Source organism: Salmo trutta, chromosome 20 (assembly GCF_901001165.1).
Source record: "Salmo trutta chromosome 20, fSalTru1.1, whole genome shotgun sequence".
Lineage (NCBI taxonomy): Eukaryota > Metazoa > Chordata > Actinopteri > Salmoniformes > Salmonidae > Salmo > Salmo trutta.
Genome location: NC_042976.1, coordinates 35,736,322 through 35,759,829, shown reverse-complemented (window position 1 = coordinate 35,759,829; position 23,508 = coordinate 35,736,322). Strand labels below are relative to the sequence as shown.

Sequence of the window (23,508 nt, the reverse complement as noted above, 5' to 3'; positions counted from 1 at the left end):
ATTGTTGCAACCGCCATTACTAGCCTGATCAACCTCTCTTTTGTATCGTCTGAGAGTCCAAAGATTGGAAAGCTGCTGCGGTCATCCCCCTCTTCAAAGGGGGTGACACTCTAGACCCAAATTGCTACAGAACTATATCTATCCTACCCTGCCTTTCTAAGGTCTTCGAAAGCCAAGTTAACAAACAGATCACCGACCATTTCGAATCCCACCGTACCTTCTCCGCTATGCAATCTGGTTTCCGAGCTGGTCATGGGTGCACCTCAGCCACGCTCAAGATCCTAAACGATATCATAACCGCCATCGATAAGAGACAATACTGTGCAGCTGTATTCATCGACCTGGCCAAGGCTTTCGACTCTGTCAATCACCGTATTCTTATCGGCAGACTCAATAGCCTTGGTTTCTCAAATGATTGCTTGGCCTGGTTCACCAACTACTTCTCAGACAGAGTTCAGTGTGTCAAATCGGAGGGCCTGTTGTCCGGAACACTGGCAGTCTCTACGGGGGTGCCACAGGGTTCAATTCTCGGGCCGACTCTTTTCCCTGTATACATCAATGATGTCGCTCTTGCTGCTGGTGATTATCTGATCCACCTCTACGCAGACGACACCATTTTGTATAATTCTGGACCTTCTTTGGACAATGTGTAAACTAATCTCCAGACAAGCTTCAATTCCATACAACTCTGCTTCCGTGGCTTCCAACTGCTCTTAAATGCAAGTAAAACTAAATGCATGCTCTTCAACCGATCGCTGCCCACACCTGCCCGCCCGTCCAGCATCACTACACTGGACAGTTCTGACTTAGGTGTCTGGCTAGACTGTAAACTCTCCTTGCAGACTCACATTAAGCATCTCCAATCCAAAATGAAATCTAGAATCTGCTTCCTATTTCACAACAAAGCATCCTTCACTCATGCTGCCAAACAAACCCTCGTAAAACTGACTATCCTACCGATCCTTGACTTCGGCGATGTCATTTACAAAATAGCCTCCAACACTCTACTCAGCAAATTGGATGCAGTCTATCACAGTGCCATCCATTTTGTCACCAAAGCCCCATATACTACCCACCACTGCAACCTGTATGCTCTTGTTGGCTGGCCCTCGCTTCATATTCATCGCCAAACCCACTGGCTCCAAGTCATCTATAAGTCTTTGCTAGGTAAAGCCCTGCCTTGTCTCAGCTCACTGGTCACCATAGCAGCACCCACCCGTAGCATGCGCTCCAGCAGGTATATCTCACTGGTCATCCCCAAAGCCAACACCCCTTTGGCCGCCTTTCCTTCCAGTTCTCTGCTGCCAATGACTAGAACAAACTGCAAAAATCACTGAAGCTGGAGACTCATATCTCCCTCACTAACTTTAAGCACCAGCTGTCAGAGCAGCTCACAGATCACTGCACCTGTACATAGCCCATCTGTAAATAGCCCATCCAACACCTCATCCCCCATACTGTTATTTATTTTGCTCCTTTGCACCCCAGTATCTCTACTTGCACACTCATCTTCTGCACATCTATCACTCCAGTGTTTAATTGCTATATTGCCATTATTTCGCCAATATTGCCTATTTATTGCCTAACCTCCCTTATCCTACCTCATTTGCACACACTGTAAATATACTTTTTTCTATTGTATTATTGACTGCATGTTTGTTTATTCCATGTGTAACTGTGTGTTGTTTGTGTCGCACTGCTTTGCTTTATCTTGGCCAGGTCACAGTTGTAAATGAGAACTTGTTCTCAACTAGTCTACCTGGTTAAATAAAGGTGAAGTACATTTTTTTTTTTTTTTTATGTATGTATTTCACATCTTCCTTAAGGATCCACGAGGGGGAATCACAAGGGGGCACCAAAAGGTACTCGGAGTCGGAAATCATCAAACTAACCCAGGCAATGGTGTTATTATTGATAAAATAATAACTTGATTATTTCTTGCAACACGTTTATTTAGCCAGAAATTGCCTAAACACGCTCATTCTTGTCATGCTTTCAGTTTCAATGCAGATGCAGATCAAGGCTAAAGCAATCAATCACGGTTGCGTGAACTACAACTGAAAGTACGCGATGCAAGCTCTAGCTGTTAAATGATTGTAAAACAACATCAAAGCGTATAAATATATATTCAAATGACACACATGTAGATAGTTTGTTCACCAGAGAAAAACTTGATATGTTTATCAATATCGTTTACTTTGGTCTAATTCCTAACCACCGAATTTGAAAGTACAGTAAATAACAATAGCTTGCTTGCTAACAACAACAACTAGGAATGATGAATCCTTGCTCCGATATATCAATTTTATCCATTTTAGCTGTACTGGCAAATGTCGTATGTGTACAAGTTGAAGGAAGCCTTGGCTTTTCAGACGCAGGTGAATGGTGTAGCTAAGTAATGACTGTAACGTTAGCTAGCCTATCTTGCTAACGACAATATTTTTTCCCCCCTATCCACTATTGTTGTTAGGTAACGTAGCTAGCTAGTTGGCTATTTAGCTAACTAGTCGGTTTATTTTTGTGTAACATCCATATTACTGTATGATTGGTCTGTCAATTAATTCAGAGCAACGTTTGCTAGTAGTAACGTTAGCTAACTACATAAGTTAGCTAAATTAGCCATTAACATTAGCTAGTCCACGAAGAGCAATAATCTTGTGAATTTACTTAGCTAGCTAGCTACTAGCCATTTTAGCTAGTTAACGTACTAGCCATTAGTAAACTAACTAGCTTACTAATTTCACATTAAATATAGTTACTATGTCTGATTAACAAGCTATTGTTGTATTCTTCCAGACTGCACATATCTTAAAGAAAATCAAAACACCACCCATTTTGGAACAAGATGTTTCTGTTACAGTTCTGGCACAGTGATCAAATGGAAAGACATCTGGTCCACCTTTCAGGTAAGAAAGCTACACATGTCCTGTAGGTATACCATGGATGCTTGCTTCACAACAGCTGTTGATACTTATGTGTACACCAAAAACAAGACACTTTTTGTGTGTGTCTATCAAATCAAATGTATTTATATAACCCTTCTTACATCAGCTGATATCTCAAAGTGCTGTACAGAAACCCAGCCTAAAACTCCAAACAACAAGCAATGCAGGTGTAGAAGCACGTATATGCTCCCATACAATAAATTAGGCAAGTTACTGCAATGACATGATAGTTGTCGTTACTATGTTGTAACAGCAACATACCAAACATTGCTCATATAATGCATCTATATGACGCTTCTTCAAGGTGCGTGTGACAGGTGAAGAAGGGGTCTACATTGTGTACCCCATGGAGGGGACCAGGAACTGCTACGAGCCAGGCCACTTCCTCACGTTGTCCCGGTGCCTGGTCAACCACTATTGGCCTCCCAGCCCCAGTGTGGCCAGGGAGAAGAGCCTGGACATCCCACTGGAACAGGAGGATGTGTGCTTCATGGTGAAGACCCCGAGGGCCAATTCTGAGCACTCTCTACATGTCAGGGGCAAACGTGAGATTATTTTATTGTTGTTGGTAATTGCAGTTAACCTACCGGTTTGGTCTAAAGTTCAGAATGATTATTAACAGCCATACTCTTTACTTACAGGGTTAAATAAAATACGGTTTGGACTCTTTGCATGTGGCCTCGCCCTCTTCTACTTTGCTGGGGCTTTGTGTAGGTAAGGTTTTTCCATTCTCACGCTGTGTGTGTGTTAGTTATATTTAGTAGCTCTCAATCCTATTATCCTGGTAAACATGCAGTGTGAGACTTTAAGGTCCAATGCAGACATTTTTATCTCAACATCAAAACATTTTTGGGTAACAATGTAGTACCTTACTGTGATTGTTAAAAATTAAAATGGTCAAAAAGAAACAAAAATAGCTTCTCAGCTAAATGCAATTTCTAAAGCAAGCATTTTGCTAGGACTGTCTGGGAGTGGTCTGAGAGATGGGCCTAATTGGAGGAGCCTTATGGGAGGGATGTGCAACCTGAAAACTATCTGTTATTAGCAGAGAAGAGGGTCTATTAAATTATAACAAAAACCCCACCCACCCGAACAAGCTGAAATTTCAGGTGGTCTTTTCAAACAGCTCTTACATTAAAAGTGTGTTATCATAATTTTCACAATTTCAGTATTATTCCAACCTCATAGTGTGTAAATATATATAAAACACAGGACAAATCATGTTTTTGAATGCACTGCTCCTTTTAAAATTTGAAAATTTCAGTAGCAGAAGAGCCATCCAGTAGGCCACATATACAGGGCCTTCGGAAAGTATTCAGACCCCTTGACTTTATCCACATTTTGTTACCTTACAGCCTTATTCTAAAATGGATTAAATAAATACAAATCTTCAGCAATCTACACACAATACCCCATCATGCAAAGTGAAAACTGATTTTTAGAAATGTTTGCAAAAAATAGCAAAACAGAAATACCTTATTTACCTTTGAAATGAGACTCAAAATTGAGCTCAGGTGCATCGTGTTTCCATTGATCATCCTTGAGATGTTTCTATAACTTGATTAGAGTCCACCTGTGGTAAATTCAATTGATTGGACATGATTTGAAAAAGGCACACACCTGTCTATATAAGGTCCTACAGCTGACAGTGCATGTCAGAACAAAAACCAAGCCATGAGGTCTCTTTCTCTTCTCTCGGAGAACCTGAGCCCTAGCACCATACCTCAGGACTACCTGGCCTGATGACTCCTTGCTGTCCCCAGTCCACCTGGTCGTGCTGCTGCTCCAGTTTCAACTGTTCTGTCTGCGGCTATGGAACCCTGACCTGCTCACCGGACGTGCTACCTTGTCCCGCACCTGCTGTTTTCGACCCTCTCTCTCTACCGCACCTTCAGTCTCTAACTCTGAATGATCGGCTATGAAAAGCCAGCTGACATTTACTCCTGAGGTGCTGACCTGTTGCACCCTCTACAACCACTGTGATTATTATTATTTGACCCTGCTGGTCATCTAGGAACGTTTGAACATCTTGGCCATGTACATAATCTCCACCCGGCACAGCCAGAAGAGGACTGGCCACCCCTCAGAGCCTGGTTCCTCTCTAGGTTTCTTCCTAGGTTCCTTCCTTTCTAGGGAGTTTTTCCTAGCCACCGTGCTTCTACATCTGCATTGCTTGCTGTTTGGGGTTTTAGGCTGGGTTTCTGTGTAGAACTTTATGACATCGGCTGATGTAAAAAGGGCTTTTGATTTGATTGATTGATGAGGTCGAAGAAATTGTCTGTAGAGCTCAGAGACAGGATTGTGTTGAGGCAAAGATCTGGGGAAGGGTACCAAAAAATGTCTGCAGCGTTGAAGGTCCCTAAGAACACAGTGGCCCCCATCATTCCTAAATAGAAGAAGTTTGGAACCACCAAGACTCTTCCTAGAGCTGGCCGTCCGGCCAAACAGCAATCGGGGGAGAAAGGCCTTGGTCAGGGTGGTGACCAAGAACCCGATGGTCACTCTGACAGAGCTCCAGAGTTGCTCTGTGGAGATGGTTGTCCTTCTGGAAGATTCTCCCATCTCTGCAGCATTCCCCCAATCAGGCTGTGGCCAGACGGAAGCCACTCCTCACTAAAAGGCACATGACAGCCTGCTTGTAGTCTGCCAAAAGGCACTTAAAGACTCTCCGACCATGAGAAACAAGATTCTCTGGTTTGATGAAACCAAGATTGAACTCTTTGGTCTGAATGCCAAGCGTCACGTCTGGAGGAAACCTGGCACCATCCCTACGGTGAAGCATGTTGGTGGCAGCATCATGCTGTGGGGATGTTTTTCAGCGGCAGGGACTGGGAGACTAGTCAGGATCGAGGCAAAGATGAACGGAGCAAAGTACAGTGCGATCCTTGATGAGAACCTGCTCCAGAGCACTCAGAACCTCAGACTGGGGGTAAAGGTTCACCTTCTAACAGGACAACGACTCAAAGCACACAGCCAAGACAACGCAGGAGTGTCTTCGGGACCAGTCTCTGAATGTCCTTGAGTGGCCAGACAGAGCCCAGACTTGAACCCGATCAAACATTTCTGGAGAGACCTGAAAATAGCTGTGCAGCAACGCAACGCACCCCATCCAACCTGACAGAGCTTGAGAGGATCTGCAGAGCAGAATGGGAGAAACTCCCCAAATACAGGTGTGCCAAGCTTGTAGAGTCATACCCAAGAAGACTCAATGCTGTAATCGCTGCCAAAGGTGCTTCAACAAAGTACTGAGTAAAGGGTCAGAATTCTTACGTAAATGTGATATTTCTGTTTTCTAAAAATCTGTTTTGCTTTGTCATTATAGGGTATTGTGTGTAGATTGATAAGGATTTATTTTTGTTTTATACATTTTAGAATAAGGCTGTAACATAACAAAATGTGGAAAAAGTTCAGGGGTCTTAATACTTTCCGAAGGCACTGTAGTTCTACAACCGAATTGACCCTGTGATTGAGCTATTCTAGGTTGAATAGTGGTAGTACAGAAAACAATAATGTATATTTCTCTTTTTTGGCAGGAGTTCTTTGTTTTTTTATTCCTCAGGAATCTCAGTGGGAGTTCTCTCCATTGTTATCTTTCTGCTGTTGATCCTGAAAAAGGCTATACCGGTAAGAATCATCTTTAGGCTCAAGTTGTTATTGCTTTAGGCAAATTATACAAGGAGCCCCACATTTCAATTTGACAAGCTTTGCTAATCAGTACGGTCAATGCACTCTACTTAATTTTCCTGCTTTGTTTTACCATAGCCCTTTACACGTGCATGCAGTGGCTGTACAGTAACATTCTATACATGACATCAGAGGTCAGGGTCTCCACTTAACAGCTCTGTATGGGTTTTGACAGAAGTGGCTCCATCCCTCCTGCTAATTTGGCAACTTTTGACATTTTTTGGTTGTCTTGAGTGAAGCAAATGCTGTAAATTATGAGGACTCAATGTATTTTGAAAGACGTTAAGGATTATTATAAATACCACTTTGATCCCATGCAAGCAAGCCAAACACTCGTGCACTTCACTTTTCCATATCATTAAACTCATGTAATATACAACCTGAAGAAGGCGCAGTGATGCTGAAACGTTGGTGGTTAAACGAATAAATTACTGTGAGCTTGTATATAGCGCGTGCAACTCTCCATCGTTTTCTACAGCCGATAGTTTCCTCGTTGTTAGTCAGCACCTCTACCAACTTTCTTTGGGTGTGCACCAGCTCATGCTTTTTATTATTCAAAAAAAGCAAAACACCCGTGAGTCCAAATGTGCACTTCACATATCCATATCATAACACTCATGTAACATACTGTATCAACGTTTATGATCACGATGTTTGATGTACAGTTACAAGTTGGCATGGTGTTATACCCTGGGTTGTCCTGAACAGAATGAGCCTATGTTTCTTGTATTGCGAAAAACTTGCCGTGGACCACGCATCTGGGTCAGTTGGGCATCATTTGAAAGCTTTTTATATTGCCAACATGATTAGCTAAATAATCAAATACAACCTTACAGTGTTAGGTTATCACAAGGCGATTCATAGAAGCAGATCGTCATTTTGGTGTGCTTAGAAAGGAGTCATGAGTGCTTCTCTGAATTGCCTTATAATTTAGCTAGTCATGCTCAGACATATCGGCAGATTTTTCACCTTGTGAGCCACATTCACTTATGTGTATTAAAGTAGTAAAAATGGTTTCACATTTGGTGCCATATTCATAGCACGTAATGATTACATCAAGCTTGTGACTACAGACTTGTTGGAGGCATTTGCTGTTTGTTTTGGTTGTTTTTCAGATTATTTTGTGCCCAATAGAAATGAATGGTAAATAATGTATTGTGTCATTTTGGATGTACTTTTATTGTAAATAAGAATATAATATGTTTTTAAATATATCTACATTAATGACAGTCTGCACTTCGACCTTATAGTCATTGTAGAATTTCAAGTCTAGAGTACAGATCCAAAACAACAAAACATTTGTCACTGTCCCAATACTTTTGGAGCTCACTATATATAAAAGGCCATTGCACTGCCTAAAGACTTGATCCAAATGATTAATCAGGGTGATTGATCGAAATTAGTTTTAGTTTAAAGTGATGGGAGACACCCTTACCTGGACCAAACATATATTTATTCTTAGCTAGGAGGTATGCCCTCCATAACTGAGGGTTAGCCTACCACCCCAGCCCACTCAGAACTTGCCCTTTTGGACGTAGCCTCTACCGGGCCTGTAAAATCAGATGGCCAGACCCCAAACGTGTCACTCTGGCCTGGCTTATCCTAAAGACAGATGTCTTTAACTGTAGAATCCAACATTTGGAGAGAGTTATTCAACAGAGAAAGAGTCCTCTGGGTGGCTCAGATGAATTATTCTTACCCTGTTATACTACCTGCCTTTGTCACCTCAAGAGGGCCATGTTCATCACGCTGTTTGGTGCTGGCTCCGGCCTGTCCTACCTGGGATACCAGACACTGTTCAACCACTGGGAAGACATCACAACACTCTACTGGAGACATGCCTTGGGTGAGTTGGTTTAGTTAAGAGATTGTTGCTTAAAATAAGGTCAGTAACTAGGACTTGAACTGTTCAGTTAGCAGTAGGAAGCATTGAAATTCTGTCTTTGTGAGGCCTTGCACATTTGAACCCAGTATGAACACTGTTTACATGAAGGCCCCTGATAAATCATATGCTCTCACTACAGACATGATACCGTAATATATTCATGAATAATGAGGATGGGTCAGTGTCCACTCTGAGTCATTCACTCCCAGGAGTCTGTCATAATAAGAGGGCCAAGTGGATGTGGAGAGGTGAAGTAGCCTACAGTTACTGACTGCCTCTCCACACTCCTCAATGGAGTGGATTTGCTGCCAAATCAATTTGCCCTCTCTATGCACACACTGGGTTGAAAATGGTTGAATCCGCAGGCACGTTAGGATTAAGAGCACGCGGCAATGCTGCTGGAACATTGATTTCTGTGCTTGGAAACAAAAGGGCTTTGGGTGGATTAGCGTTCAAATGTGTTCTTTTCACCCTTACTGGCATGCCTCAAATCCATTGGGTTCCACTGTTCCAATTACACAGGGCTTTCAATTGGAGTATTTCATCTAACCGGTTACGTTTTTGTTTCTGTGTCTTTGCTTATGTTGTTTTCTCTATAAAATATTATAATCACATAGAACCAACAGATCTCTCCATTTCTCTCTCCCTCTCTTCCTCTTTCCATCACTTCATCATTTTCTCTATTTCCAGGCTACCTGCTGGTAACGGGCCTGATCAGCTGGGCGGTTTGCTACAAGCACGGGCCCATCAGCAGCGAGCGCACCCTGTCCCTACTGACCTGGGGGATCCAGTGCCTGGCCATGGGCCTCATGTACTACGGAGTGACCTACCCCCAGGCTTCCTACCTACTCCTGGGCATCCTGCTGGTGCTCAAGGCTCTGCCCTATGCCTACAGACTGCTGCTGGGGACATGCAGGTACACAGTCAATTTGTGGTTTGACATTAGATATACTACTAAGGTGGATTTGGGTAATGGAGATTAATAGTAGAGGCTTTTTAGCAGATGCTTTCGATCCAAAGTTGTGTGTTTGATTGATGGCTGTCCCTCCCTCTCTCCCCCAGGCTAACAGGGCGTCTCCTGCCCTCTCTCCTGCGTGTGTTTGGGCGTAGCAGGAAGCCCCAGGTATGCCTCCTCACAGATGAGGAGTACAGAGAGCAGGGGGAGGTGCACACCACAGCCTCACTTGAGGAGCTCAGGAGGCTCTGCACTACACCTGGCTTCCCTGCCTGGGAAACGGTCCTCCGACTACGCTCCCCACAACGGTACGGGACAAAAACACAAACTACACTACTCACATCCTAACTAAAGTAGGACACATCTTATCCACAGACCTCAGGATCAAAATCAAATCAAATTGTATTAGTCACATGCGCCGAATACAACAGGTCAGTGAAATGCTTACTTACGAGCCCTTAACCGACCGTGCAGTTTAAAAAAATACGGATAAGAATAGCTCCCTGCATTTAAAACATCACAACAGTATGAGACTGACACACAAATATTCTGAACTTTCTGCTCTAAAAACACCCAGCTGATGAGAGCTTGACTGAACGGAAGGCTGGTAAATGACTGCTAAATGACATTTCTAGGTTTGCAGCCTTCCTGACGGGCGGCAGCCACGTGACCCCGGGGGAGCAGCAGAATCACGGGCAGCACTACGGCCCGGGAGCAGCCAACAACGAGGACATGCTCTTCACCTCCGCCCAGCACAGGGTGCTGGGGCTGGGCGCCGACGAGGACCTCAGCGAAGACGAGATGGACAGTTCCGTCAGGGCTCCGCCTACACCTAGCCCCTTCCCCCTCTACACACCGACCACCCCCACCACCATGGCCCGTCCGGACAGCTCCGCCCCCTGGCAGCCCCCACCCTATCCCGCCCCTTTCTACCCTCCCTATCCTCCCGCCTTCACCCCGCCTTCAGAGCCCCACGTCATCGAGGACGTTGAGGAGGAGGAAATGGAGCTGTTCTAAGATCAGATTTTAAACCTCTGTAGTGGACAGGTTGGTTCCTAATATGGCCAGTTAACACTAGGGGGCAATTCCACTCAGGTTGATTTTTGGGGTCGAACATGCTGGCAAAAAATATTTAAGTGATTTATGAACTCGATTGAATGATTGATCAACATCTTCATACAGAATGAATCGACATAAAACACATTAACAGCTAGGAGTGTAAATTAAGCTTCATCATATGTCCCAAATAGAATCCCACTATAAATCTAGTCCGAGTGATTGTGAATCATAATTCCACCTAAGAGGAGACTGGGGACTTGGTGTGCCTATCCAATCCTGGCTCAGAGATATATGTATATTTTTAAGGGGGGGCCTTGAGTTAATCTGACTTTGGGGTTCCCACTCTACACTGCAAATGAAATCAAAGCAGAATTCTCCATCTCGAATCCAAAACTGCATCATAATTGCAGGAATCACAAGAATGACTTTGAACTCATGTTTACAGCTCTCAGGTAAACCAGCAACAATCATGAGTACATTGTTTTTTCCTCCTCCTGTGTGTGGTAAGTGCCTGGGGTTAGGAGACCTGCTTCCCTGCTGGGTCACTGTAACAAACTCTCACGTACTCTCTTCTTGGCTGTGGAATCCAGTCAACTACTATCTACCGCCCCCACCTGGCTGCTTAGGAAACTGCCGCCTTCGACAGCCAGAACAGCCGATCGCATGCTGTAAACATCGAAAGGAGATTTTGATTGGACCATATCTGTCAAAAGCAATGTTTTCCTCCCGCAGGCCAGAAAAAAAAATGTTTATTGTAATTTTATATCAAACATCACTTTTTAATGTTTTTGTATTTTGGAAATGATGATTTGGGGCTTTATGATCCAAGGAGGATTCTTTAAGGTTTGTTTCAATTAATTAATAAATAAGCCCATCTTTTTCCAGTGACATTGTATTGTGAACTGATGTTTCACCTTAAAGAGATACAAAAAGGCCACAGAGCACTGAGAGTAGTAAAGGTTGCCTGATTTAAAATACTTAGGCTACGTAGCAGACAGGCCAAGTCATGTAAAACGGTCAGGTCATTACAACGTCTGAACAGTTTTAGATAGTCCTGGAGGAAAGCAGTTTGACATATTTGCAATTTCTGTCTAAATAAGACTGTAGTTAAATATTTTATGTTTGTGAAATTTTGGCCAGGCATTAGACAAATATGCATGTGAAGATACATTCACAGAGGGTGGGGATCTCCATAACTAATGGAGTTATAGTTAAATAGACATTACAGACCCAGAAAACCTTGTGGATATCAGATCTGACACGATCACTTCATAAACCTTTTTTAAATAAGTATTTTTCCACGGCATCAGTGGTTGATAGTCAGACTAGACACAGTAAACATGTACATGTAATAGCAGGGCCACATTCAGGAGAGCAACTTGTTCCAGATATAGCCTAGTATGTAGAACAAACATGTCTCTCTGACTTTCTATCAGTTCCAATCATAACATTTCTATCTGTAACATTCCACAACGTTTTCCTATTGAACGTGCCCCTAAACTCTATGTAAGCAGCCATTACACACATGGCTATTTAGATTTAGTGTGTCACTTCTGCATGAGTGTGAATCACCAACCTGTGACGAGGCTCAGGCACTTGAGCAGTTTGAGGGCCATTGAGACAAATATAACCCTATTCAATCAAACCTAATATCCAGATTTCCAAGTAAAAAAAAAATAACTTACAATTTTTACATCCATTTGAAAGTGCAAAAGTAGCTACTTCAAGGCAAGAGCTTTTCCTCAGATCCCTAAATGCACTGGTTAAGTCCTCTGCTAAGAGGACAAATATAACCTCTCATTTAGGCCTGTATTTTTCTTTTGTCCAGTCTGTAAAACCATACTCTTCACTCTTTTAATAACTGGACTTCCACCAGCCCTTGACTCTATGTCGGTTGGTGGTGTTGCTTGGAAAACATTTTGGGACAGTTCCTCAAAATGTGCAATGTGTTCCCCCTTTACTGTGTGTGGCCAGTGGGGAGGGGTGGTTGGTCAGCAGGCATAGGGGGATCTTGGTCAGGTAGGGGGGTTCCCCCCGGAGAGGGTCCCGTCTGTGGGGACCTGCTGGGGGGGTCTTGAGATGAGGACTGGGAGGTTTCCTCTGTTGGTTCATCTGTGCTGATCTCATTGATCTCCTACCAAACAGTGAAAAGGTAAAGTGTTGCATCATAGTTATTTGTAATACTCTTAAGTATAGTACTTGGCACAGATATGCAAAAATACCCTCATAAAATACAGTTCTAAAGGCAGGTATTATATTCTCACCTTTCTTCAAAATGGGACACATGATGTAAAAAAGACAGTTCTCAGGAGGACATTATACAACATGGAACCTTGGCTGGAACATGCACAAATCCCTAGATAAACCACTTGTGTTCCACATAAACTACCTACTGTTTCATTCTCTGCCCAGTGACATGTGCCTCAAATCACAGCCTGAATCTAGAAGTCTATGCCTAAACCCCACGAGCTGCCACCCTGTCTACCTACCTCGAGCGGCTGATGGTTGTTGGCAGGGCTGCTCCTGGCCAGGACAGAGATCTCTCTGATCTGGTGCAGGGCGAAGGCCAGGGAGACCCAGGGCGAGGCGGACACCACCCAGGCGGGCTTGCTCATGTCCTCCTGCTCCTCCTGGTGCTTGGTCTTCCTTGGTGGTGGCGTTGTTGCGGCGACGTTATCTGATTGGATAACGTCGATGGTTGCTATGGGAACAGGACTGGAGGGGACGGGAATGTTCTCCGCCAGCATTTTGGTATCTGGAAAACAATGTAAGCAACATTTTTCATAACGATTAAAAATGCTTCTTCTGCTAAGATGTCTGGCCTAACAACTACCCCTATTATTAACATCCTAAACGTGATTCATTCAGCATTCTAATGTCTATGAATATCTCAGTTGCTGATAGAAAAACTGGATTTAAAGTTAGTGGTAGTACATGCTATGCTTGCCACATTGGGAGCCAGTCACTTCTCCATTAAGGGGCATTATAGGTGCAGCAAATGCTGTTTTTCTGTAAGCCCATGCAGAGGCACAGTCTGAAGCAGACAGGATCAACTTTATTAACACATACTTTTCTCTCCACTCTGCACAGCCAGCCATTGGATGAGAGCGAAGAGGAGGAGGATGACGAGGGAGGCGATTCCTATCCCTCTGAAGGTGTGGGCTGCTCCTAAATAACCCAAATAGACAAAGGTGTTCACAGCACATTATTACTTAATTCCAAATCAACCCCTAGTCCTTACTCCCTAGGCCAGGGGTATTCAACTCTTACCCTACGAGGTCCGAAGCCTGCTGGTTTTCTGTTCTACCTGATAATTAATTGCACATATCTGGTGTCCCAGGTCTAAATCAGTCCCTGATTAGAGGGGAACAATGAAAGAATGCAGTGGAACTGGCTTCGAGGTCCAGCATTGAGTTTGAGGGCGCTAGGCTTTGGAAACAAAATCTTCAAGTACATGTATGCATTTCACTCATTGCTTTTCATATAACACTGAAACTGAAAATAAATATCAATTTCAGCACTGTAAGGGATATATTTTACCCCCCCCCCAAAAAAAAAAACATATTTCAGAGCACAGAGAGAGACACACGGAGTTGTTATTCTGAGAGTGCAGCCAAATGCATTCCAGACCATAAAATTCCTATCCTTATGATTTAGATAGGGCTGGTGGTAGTTTATTAAGAGTTAAGACCTGGATTATCTTATGAAAACCATGGAGGTCAGGGCATCTTTATAAGGAGGGGAGGCATTGTAAAACATTTTGAAAAGGCATGTGGGACCACTATGACTGTGAATTGGTCATGTAGAAGTCAACGTTGAAGGTATAATCTGGAATCTGCAATAATTACTGCTCTACTCAATGGTAATTTCAATTAATGAACATTTAACAAATTGTACATTTAACGAGTGACACCAATAGTTCCATCTCTCGTTGGTTGAACTGGGAGACACGCAATTCAATTCAATACAACTTCAATACAATCCAGCTGGGATTTTTTCATCATAGTGGCTCTTACCAAAGAAGTTGACAAACACTCCCCCCACCATGGCCCCACAGCCACGGCCCAGCCCCAGGTGCAGGCCCTGGAGGATACCCTGGGCAGAGGTCCTCAGCTCTGGAGGCACAGCAGCACTCAGGTAGGAGATACACGCTGCCCACACTGAGGCATGGGTCACACCTAGATACACAGAGATACAGAGAGACTGAGTGAAAGAGAGAAACACACACTCAGGCACATCCACAAATACACATACATCATTACACTAGGTCAGGGCAGGGAGTAATATCATTAAACCTCCCCAGAGATATACAGTAGTAGGTCATGAAAAGAAACATCTGTAGCACAAACAAACATTTAAATGAAGCCCCTTTCACATTTTTGTATATAACCAGAAACAAACAAACAGGCCTGTTAAACTGTAATTTGTTTTCATTATAAGCTGTATACAACACCAGACTATTTGGGAGGGGGAAAGAATACATTTTGGGAGACATTTTCAAATTGATGTCAAAGGGAGGACATGTCCTGTGTGTGTTCGTGGCAGGTGACAGGCGAGAGAGAGTGGCCTTAACCATAGTCATTAACACTCGCTTGGGTGTGTCATGTTTGGACTGGCTCAACTAGCCAGTTTACATCCAACACGCCTCATTTTCTCATTGTATAGCTAGCTACCAATAATAGGACAAAGCCATCTAACCTGCTACCATACCCTCCTTAGGCCTGTCTGGATTGCCTCGCCCCCATTCAGCTCGTTAGCTAGCCCATATCGTCACTATCCTCCCAGACCAGAGCTACGGCCATCACTTGTTTGTCTTGTTTGTTACTGTCATACCACTTTCTTTAGAATTGTGGAGATTTTGAAATGAGATGTGTCTCTAAGTGTCTCTAAACATAGTTATTTGGTGTTGTTACGCCTCTAGTGAATGATTACAATCATTATAAGCATCCTTAAATGTTACTTATTCATGTATAGCTGCAACATTGTAATTCATGGCCTAAATGTGGCTATCAGAGTAATCTAGATATGGAGGAAAGGGGCGTTTTCCAGGCGAAGGACAAGCTTTTCTTGTCATTGAGGGGAGCTATCCTTTCCTGAAATGAACTCTGAGAGCCAACATGGCAACAACGTAAGTGCACTGAGGGCTCCCAGTCCAAACACTACTTCCTCCTTCTTTCAATCTAATGTCAACACTTATGCTAAGCTAAGTCAACAGATATCGCATGTGTGGCCGTGCCGTGAGGCCCGAGACCCGGTGTAGCCTCACCTTGAAGAACCTCCATGGGCAGGACGATCCAGGCGTTCTCCAGGTAGGAGATGTACAGATAGCGGGCCGTGTTGCAGGCCAGCCCGATATACAGCACCCTGGGGAGGAAAAGGGGAGGAGGAGAAGTTCAGATAACACTATTTCAATAGTCCACTACAGATGGTTCATAGATGATGAACTTTCACTACTTTGTTTAACTAACCATCCACCACTCCCCAACATAACCCTAAAACTATCCTAAAGCTATAGCAAGTTATTACATATCAACGGAGTTGCAGGTAAAAGTAAGGCCAAAGCTTAGAAGTTAAACCCAAATTGTCCCTGAACAGACTTCTATATCATTCTGAACAGACTTCTATATCATTCTGAACAGACTTCTATGTCCTTCATTCCCACACTGTTGGATGTTTGGTGCCCGTCTCCTATGACAACATTTTGTCCAATCAAACCCTTGACCTGATTCACCATACACCCCCCAACTTGTGACAAGTTGGCTGGATGCCCTTTCGGTGGTGGACCATTCTTGATACACACGGGAAACTGTTGAGCATGAAAAACCCAGCAGTGTTGCAGTTCTTGACACAAACCAAGGCGCATGACACCTACTACCAATACCCTGTTCAAAGGCACTTCAATCTTTTGTCCTGCCCATTCAACCTCTAAATGGCACATATACACAATCTATGGCTAAAGTGTCTCAAGGCTTAAAAATCCTTCTTTAACTTGTCTCCTCCTCTTCATCTACTGATTGAAGTGGATTCAACAAGTGACATCAATAAGGGACCATAGCTTTCACCTGGATTCACCTGGTCAGTCTATGGCATGGAAAGAGAGTGTGTTGTGTATACTCAGTGTATGTGGGCATGAACATCTTACAACTACAAAACAATAATGCAAATTATACTGACACATTTAAGAATTCCAGTTTACATACTGTATGCATATTTTACATATATTGACCTTGGACATACAATGCTATAGGTACTGTTTTGGCTTATTCTCTCATGAGCTATTTTCAGAGCTGGGTGTGGGTGGCTCTTTAAGCCTGTGTCATACAGTGAGTCATTCTAACCCCGGGGCAGGCCGTGTCTGACAACACTAGGACCAGTCACAAGGACCAGATAACTGCTGCACAGAGACTAGAGCTGGACAGGAAAGGAGGCATGCACAGACTCATACACACAGCAGTCATCTAACTGGTCGTTGTGTTACCATACACAGACTCAGACACAAACAGACACAGAGAGCAACGACTATTTCAGTATTTATCTCCACATAGTCTTAGGCCCCATGTAAATATCAGACATGGAGAGGTACCCATGCAAATCTTAGCGTGAGACAGGCAATTTGAATAACAGCCTAATATGAAAAGCCCCTGCACAGTGTTTCTGTGCTCACCAATCGATCCGCACAGGCATTTAGTTCAGGAGATCAATGGAGAGCCTCATGCTGAAGTAATGGACAGGATTGGGTTATACGCACACATGTTCCCAGAGGAACAAAAGGCTTCCACAGGCCCTGCCAGCAGCCCAGGCAGAAACCAGGCCATCAAACAAAGATCTGACAGAGTCCAGACACACACACCACACACACAGTGGAACTCTGTGGGAGAAGAGCAGAGCTCTCCTCCATCGATTCAGCACAGCACTGTCCATTCATTCTCTACAATGCTGATGGCATTGTAAAAAGTATAAATATTGGTGTAAATGTTAATTGTTTTTACACATGTAGCTGTATTAGTACTGCATACAGTGCTTTTTACAAACAAATCCATAGTTTATCTATAGTTTGTTGATAATATGAATGCAATGGTTAGAGACTTTCCCATTGTCTAGGAAACTGCTCTGGCTGCACTTAAAACAACCATATTTGAATAACATAAGTGGCACATTGTAGCTTTGTACTGGGAGACCAGCCCTTGGCTAACCCTTGTTATTACAAATGATTCATCTTGTTCATAGATAGGCGTGGGTGATTTGGCAAGTGTCACCCGCCTGAGAAATATCACAGGGCAGACGGGAGACGGAAGAACTGACAAAAAAATCCTCTCTGAGCTCTCAGGATGGGTCTTCCTGTTTACCAATGTTTCTTTCCTTTCCCTTAAGCAAAACGCTGCATTTAAAGCTTTTGAATTGGAAAATAACAAATGTCTAGAAAAAAAACAGCTTGTCTATTCTGCAAACTGTGTGCCAATTTGGGCAATGCCCACTTAGTCAACATCTGTGTTTCTGCCTTTCCCTCCTCTCCCTTCCTTTCGCGCTCTCTCTCTCTCCAATTCAAACAGACAATAAATCACAATTTAGAGAGAGAGAGAGACCACACTAGCTGGAGGGAGTAGGTCTCCCTCTTAGAAATTTAACAGAGCGGAGCTCTCCCAATGTCTGTCATCCTATGAATTGACCGTATGTTTGTTTGAGGCTGTTGGGGGGCCTGCTATAGCCTATGTAGCACACCTACGTCTTCCGTTAGCAGGTTACTGCATCACCCCTGAAACTCCCTTACACTCCACTCACTCATTGTGTCACTCTAGCACTCAGCTTACTGGTCAAGTTCCCACAGGGCAGGGCAGGAAATTAACATAAACTGTCAATTCACTGAATTCACTGAATGCTTGTGGTTGTTTAAGTTCACTGACTAAAAGTAAACAAGTGTAAAGTCTGAACAAATTATCCTTTCTGATAAGCCTAAATCCCATCACATCTCCAAGAATGGTGAGCGATTATCTGGAATTCAATCAAACTGAAAGAAATAAAATAAATATTGTGACTTTGATTACAACTATACCAGAATAATCTCATTTTGGCCTTGCTTTTGTTGCCTGGTTCCAGATCAGTTTGTGCAGTCTAGCCAACTCCTAGGGTTATTGTCACGCAGGAGTTGACAAGACGTACAGAAACACAAACAGATCTGGGACCAGGCTAATGCTTTTGACCCATGCCCCCTTCATGTACCTTATATGGCCGATGAGCTCGATTAGCTTGTGGCTGGTGAAGTAGGCTACCAGCTCCGAGATGTGGCTCAGCACCGAGCAGACTCCAAAAAGTGTGGTGGTCCCCTTCAGGTCCTCCAGGTGCCAGTAGAGGAAAGTGAACACGAAGCCGTAGCCGAATCCCATGAACCAGGCCACGAAGAGCACCGAGCCGTATTGCACACTGCACAGCAGCCGAAGGAGGTCCCAGTAAAGGAACCGCTGGCTGATGGAGCTTTGAGATTCTAACGATTCCACAGTGTGCCCTTCGGGAGATGAAACGCCACTGGACGTTTGAGGAGATTCCACCTCCTGTCTCTTATCCTCCTCCACCTGGGCCTCCATTGGCCGATGGTCACTAGTACTACTCTCAAAGTAGAACTGAGTAGACACTATAAAAGCAACGGCCATCAGGACTCCAAAGACAATAAAGGCTATCTGGTAGTTCTTGTAGTCAGGCACGATGCAGCCGGTGCCCTGGATGAAGAGCTTGATGTGGGTGTGGTCGATCCAGATGCCCACGCACAGCATTGCCAGGCCCCAGCCCAGGGAGCCCCACATCCTCTGCAGACCATAGCGGTCCCGGTGGGGGCCCAGGTACTGCAGGGTGCGCGTGTCCACGATGGTCACGGCCGGAGCACTGAAGAACTCGCCGATGATGATGACCAGCAGGATCAGGAGGAAGATGGTCTCCACCTGGTCGTGGTTGGAGATGATGTCATAGACTTTGGTAGTGGTGGTTGTGGTGGTTGGTTTGGTCGTGGTCAGATTTGAGGCAGGTTTTGAGCCGGCTGTTGTTGTTGCTGCTGTTTTTGTTGTTGTTGTTGTTTTTGTTTTGGTGGTGGTGGTGGTGGTGGTGGAGGGGGAAGATGTCAACATTGTTGTGGAGTTGGTGGAGGAAGGCACAGGTCCCGTGACACTACTGGGTCCAGTGATATTACCACCATCGCTCCTCACATACCTGTGCAGGGGACCGCTAACTGAGTCTGATGCAAAGGAGAGGGGGAAAAAGTCTCCACTCGCACCCCTGCGGTTCCTGCTGTGATTGGCCGACGGACCGATCTGGGCGGGACTGGTGGGGGACACGACTGTCGGTTTCCTCTCCACGCAGGTCATGGAGGCAGGCTTGATGAAGCCGATGCCGCTGTTGAACACCAACCAGCAGAAGACAGAGAACAGCAGCACCACCTTGCCCTTCTTGAAGCGGTCCGCCACCACCCCCCAAAAGGGGGCGCTGCAGAATTCTATGAAGTACCGAATCCCGACCAGCAGGCCGCTCTGGCTGGGCGTCATGCCCAGTTGCTTGTAGTAGACAGGCAGCAACGGGTGCAGGGACCCATAGGCCGCATAGAAGAAGAAGTAGAAGACCTTGGAGATGAGTAAGTGGTTGTTGATCTGCACGCAGTTCCTCTCCAGGCAGTCATTGCTGGGGGTGGCATGTGTGTCTGTCGGGGGTGATGCTGGACCTTGGGAGGCAGCGGTGGGGCCCGCACCTGCTGCTATCTGATCCAAGGTTTTAGACAGGGTGTTGAAGGGTTCTGCCATGACGTACTTCCTCTTCTGATCCTCCTCGTCGTCTGTCAAGATGGCCACCTGGTCGTCACTCGCCATCTCTCTGGGGATGGGGGGAGGGGGAGAAGGATGACTGAAACATAGTTTTTCACCCCCACCAGAATTAAAGGAGCAATGTGTAATAAAAATATCTGACCCAGACAATTTTGGCAAGCTATGGGAGATGGGCTGGCATGTCCATAAGATTGCAATGATAGTTTTAAACACATTTTGAAGCTGTATCTTTTTTTTGTTAGCAAACGACAACAAAAACATAAACAATGGAGTAATACAACATTTTGGGTTATGACAGGCTAAGACAATAAGCTGTAATAAGCTGATAAGGCATTTTTTCGGAACGTCTGTCACCTTACCTACATTTCAGCACAACCGAACAGGACATTTGATTCAAGAAATCTTTTCAAAATGCATGGTGTTGTTACTCCACTGTTGCAGCATGCTTTGTTGCAGGTTGATCTTTTTTTTTTTTTTTTAATATCTATGTTTCCTCAAGCACATTGATTGATTAATCTTATACTATACAATTTTTCTAAACTAATCAAATCTGTAATATTGCACCTGTTACTGAGATAGTTGTTCCAGTTTAGATGGTCTTGGTTGTGAAATCAAAATTGCAGTTATTGTTATTGAAGGTTGTGAATGATTACATACTAAAGTATTGAATGCAACAATGATGTCTCTGTCACTAACAAACACAGGCATGGGTTGATATCTCTCACATTCACTCAAAAGGCATGCTGGGAAATTTTCAAATAAAGCTTTCAAAACAGCAACCCAAGCGTCTTGTGTTTAAAACCTAAACGCCTTGTGCTGAATAAACATGTTCATGTGTGTAAAAAGCTTTACAGTAAATAAACATGTTCTGGTATTTACTTGTGATTACAATCCAAACACTGTGACTCATTTTCATTGATATTCTAAATGCCTTGACATGCTTAAAAAGTGTTATAGAAAAATGTTGAGCTATGTGTTCACATCCTGGTTTTACAGTGACGGAGTATGATGTTCAAGCTCTTACATTTTGTTAGGGCTAGGGTATATGAAAAACTTGGATAAGATATAATAGCCCATTTGGCTACTGCCTCTACAGCAGGAGACATGACTTCACTATTCCCTGTAGCCTATACAATTATATATAAATGGTAGCCTGTAACTGTATAACTGCTCAGACCAGACAGACATTGCTCGAGAGAAATATAGAGAATATGACTAGAGAATAATATGTTTTATTGCCGCAGCTCTGACTAAACCTATCATGTCCTTAGAAACGTTTCTTCTTGTAACCACGCATTAAATTGTTATTTTCTATATTCAACTTAAAATGGTAAAGAAACACCGAGGGGACATATCTAAGCTTGTTATTCCTGTGAACACAAATAAATACATTATTAAGAAGAAAAAAAACAAATAGACAAAGATATTTTCTTACCAAAATTATTGTTTCAAAGTTTCAAGGTTGTTGGAGGATAGACCGCTTGTATAGAATGTAACCTATCTTCTTGTGTCCATCATTTAGATGTCCAATTGGCGACGACTGTCATCGGGTGAATAAACTGTCGTTTAAAGTCACCGACAAAAAAAACGTGTCCAATAGTAATCACAATTATATGGGGCAAGTAATATTGAACGCGTCTATTTCAGAGAAGTTTGCATTGACGTCATTTCTCACCTACCCACGACTGCCAGACCATTTCGGAGTTCGAGACACTGCTACTGTGGAAGGGATTGCATACACACAGTCTAAAATGAGTCTAGCGCCGAGCATTGAATCAATGAGTGCATCTCAATAGTCTGAAGTGGTTTCCTCTCCTTGTCTATTCACGTAATTGGCACAAATCCCAAAACAAAAAAACAGGATGGATGAAAAGAATATGGTAGTAAGCAAATGGGGAGTTGCTTTTACATCTCAATTTATTTTATACGTGCAGACAAAGGAAAGGAGTAGAGGAAGCCAGTTTGGAGAGTTGAGATGAGCCCTATTCCCCCATAGAACAACTGCCTTTGTGCCTGTCGAGCAAGGCACTTGGGGTAACATGGGGTAACTAGCTCCCCCTAAGAACAATGTACAATTGCTGACACAAAAAAGCAACATTTGGATAAAATGTGGTATGTGGGTGATGGTCATGCTTAGACAAACAAACTATGAAGGGAAATAGGTGTCTACAGTTTACACTTTAGTTGTTATTTAACAAAATGCTGTGTTTAGAAAAAGGGTGTTTTTCCAAAATGCCCCCCCCCCCCCTCCCATGGGGTAACTGAACCCCCCCCCCCAAAGATGAATGTGTTCAAATTTAGTTTACAAATTAAATCTTGACATATTTTTTGTAATTAACTCTTAAAAGCTAAAGTCTATTGTAGGTGTCTTATTTTAATGAAATAAATCAAAATTTGAAACAAAATGGCATTGCACATCTCACTATTAATATCCTCACTATGATGAGGTTTTGATGAAAGGTCCCGCTTCTCATTTTCACGCCAAATCATGTCCAAATAATCTTAAAGTATATAAAAAAATTCTGTGTAACTCAATTAAACCTCTTAATATGCCTTTTTTTTCCAATTTTCGCCTAAAATGACATACCCTAATCTAACTGCCTGTAGCTCAGGCCCTGAAAGCAAAGATATGCATTTTCTTGTTACCATTTGAAAGGAAACACTTTGAAGTTTGTGGAAATGTGAAAAGAACGTTGGAGAAAATAACACATTCGATCTGGTAAAAGATAATACAATCATCTTTGAAATGCAGGAGAAAGGCCATAATGTATTATTCCAGCCCAGGTGCAATTGGCCACTAGATGGCAGCAGTGTATGTGCAAAGGTTTAGTCTGATCCAATGAACCGTTGCATTTCTGTTAAAAATGTTGAATCAAGACTGCCCAAATGTGCCTAATTTGTTTATTAATAACTTTTCATATTGAAAACTGTGCACTCCTCAAACAATAGCATGGTATTCTTTCACTAGTTACTGTAAATTGGACAGTGCAGTTACATGAACAAGAATTTAAGCTTTCTGCCAATATCAGATATGTTTATGTCCTGGGAAATGTTCTTGTTACTTACAATGCTAATCGCATCAGCCTATGTTTGCACAATTGTCCCGCAGCGGACCCACCAATCCTGAAGAAGTTTTTAAATGATTTGTTGGTGATTTGGACATGATTTGGAAAAGGCAAA

General features: G+C 43.4%; 2 protein-coding genes across 3 annotated transcripts; one reads left to right on the top strand and one right to left on the bottom strand.

Annotated features, from left to right (window-relative positions):
• The first annotated feature begins 1,799 nt into the window (after positions 1 to 1,799).
• On the top strand, positions 1,800 to 11,413 carry nemp2 (nuclear envelope integral membrane protein 2). 2 transcript variants are annotated; one of them, XM_029703070.1, is made up of 9 exons: positions 1,800 to 1,862; positions 2,797 to 2,906; positions 3,250 to 3,490; positions 3,587 to 3,659; positions 6,479 to 6,569; positions 8,361 to 8,475; positions 9,205 to 9,430; positions 9,577 to 9,777; positions 10,105 to 11,413. In XM_029703070.1, exons 3-9 carry the CDS (start codon positions 3,292 to 3,294, stop codon positions 10,484 to 10,486), a joined length of 1,287 nt encoding a protein of 428 aa, XP_029558930.1. In that variant the 5' UTR covers positions 1,800 to 1,862; positions 2,797 to 2,906; positions 3,250 to 3,291; the 3' UTR covers positions 10,487 to 11,413. The 2 variants fall into 2 exon arrangements, with proteins under 2 accessions (XP_029558930.1, XP_029558929.1); XM_029703069.1 differs by lacking the exon at positions 1,800 to 1,862 and adding an exon at positions 2,107 to 2,378.
• LOC115155950 (major facilitator superfamily domain-containing protein 6-like) lies at positions 11,405 to 22,073 on the bottom strand. Its single transcript, XM_029703068.1, has 7 exons — positions 21,764 to 22,073; positions 18,746 to 20,377; positions 15,795 to 15,892; positions 14,545 to 14,706; positions 13,598 to 13,696; positions 13,018 to 13,283; positions 11,405 to 12,662 (listed from the first exon to the last, which is right to left on the bottom strand). The coding sequence occupies exons 2-7, from the start codon at positions 20,371 to 20,373 to the stop codon at positions 12,486 to 12,488; spliced, it is 2,430 nt and encodes an 809-aa protein (XP_029558928.1). The 5' UTR covers positions 20,374 to 20,377; positions 21,764 to 22,073; the 3' UTR covers positions 11,405 to 12,485.
• Positions 22,074 to 23,508: the final 1,435 nt, after the last annotated feature.

What these genes read in the sequence shown, in the direction of transcription:
- nemp2 (XM_029703069.1), top strand. Translation starts at nt 2,276, where the DNA reads ATGATGAATCCTTGCTCCGATATATCAATTTTATCCATTTTAGCTGTA. An exon ending in CCTTGGCTTTTCAGACGCAG is followed by an intron (nt 2,379 to 2,796) that starts GTGAATGGTGTA and finishes GTATTCTTCCAG; the next exon opens with ACTGCACATATCTTAAAGAA. An exon ending in CTGCTGCTGGGGACATGCAG is followed by an intron (nt 9,431 to 9,576) that starts GTACACAGTCAA and finishes TCTCTCCCCCAG; the next exon opens with GCTAACAGGGCGTCTCCTGC.
- LOC115155950 (XM_029703068.1), bottom strand. Translation starts at nt 20,373, where the DNA reads ATGGCGAGTGACGACCAGGTGGCCATCTTGACAGACGACGAGGAGGAT. An exon ending in GAGCTCATCGGCCATATAAG is followed by an intron (nt 15,893 to 18,745) that starts GTACATGAAGGG and finishes TTTCCTCCCCAG; the next exon opens with GGTGCTGTATATCGGGCTGG. An exon ending in GCCCATGGAGGTTCTTCAAG is followed by an intron (nt 14,707 to 15,794) that starts GTGAGGCTACAC and finishes CTGTGTATCTAG; the next exon opens with GTGTGACCCATGCCTCAGTG.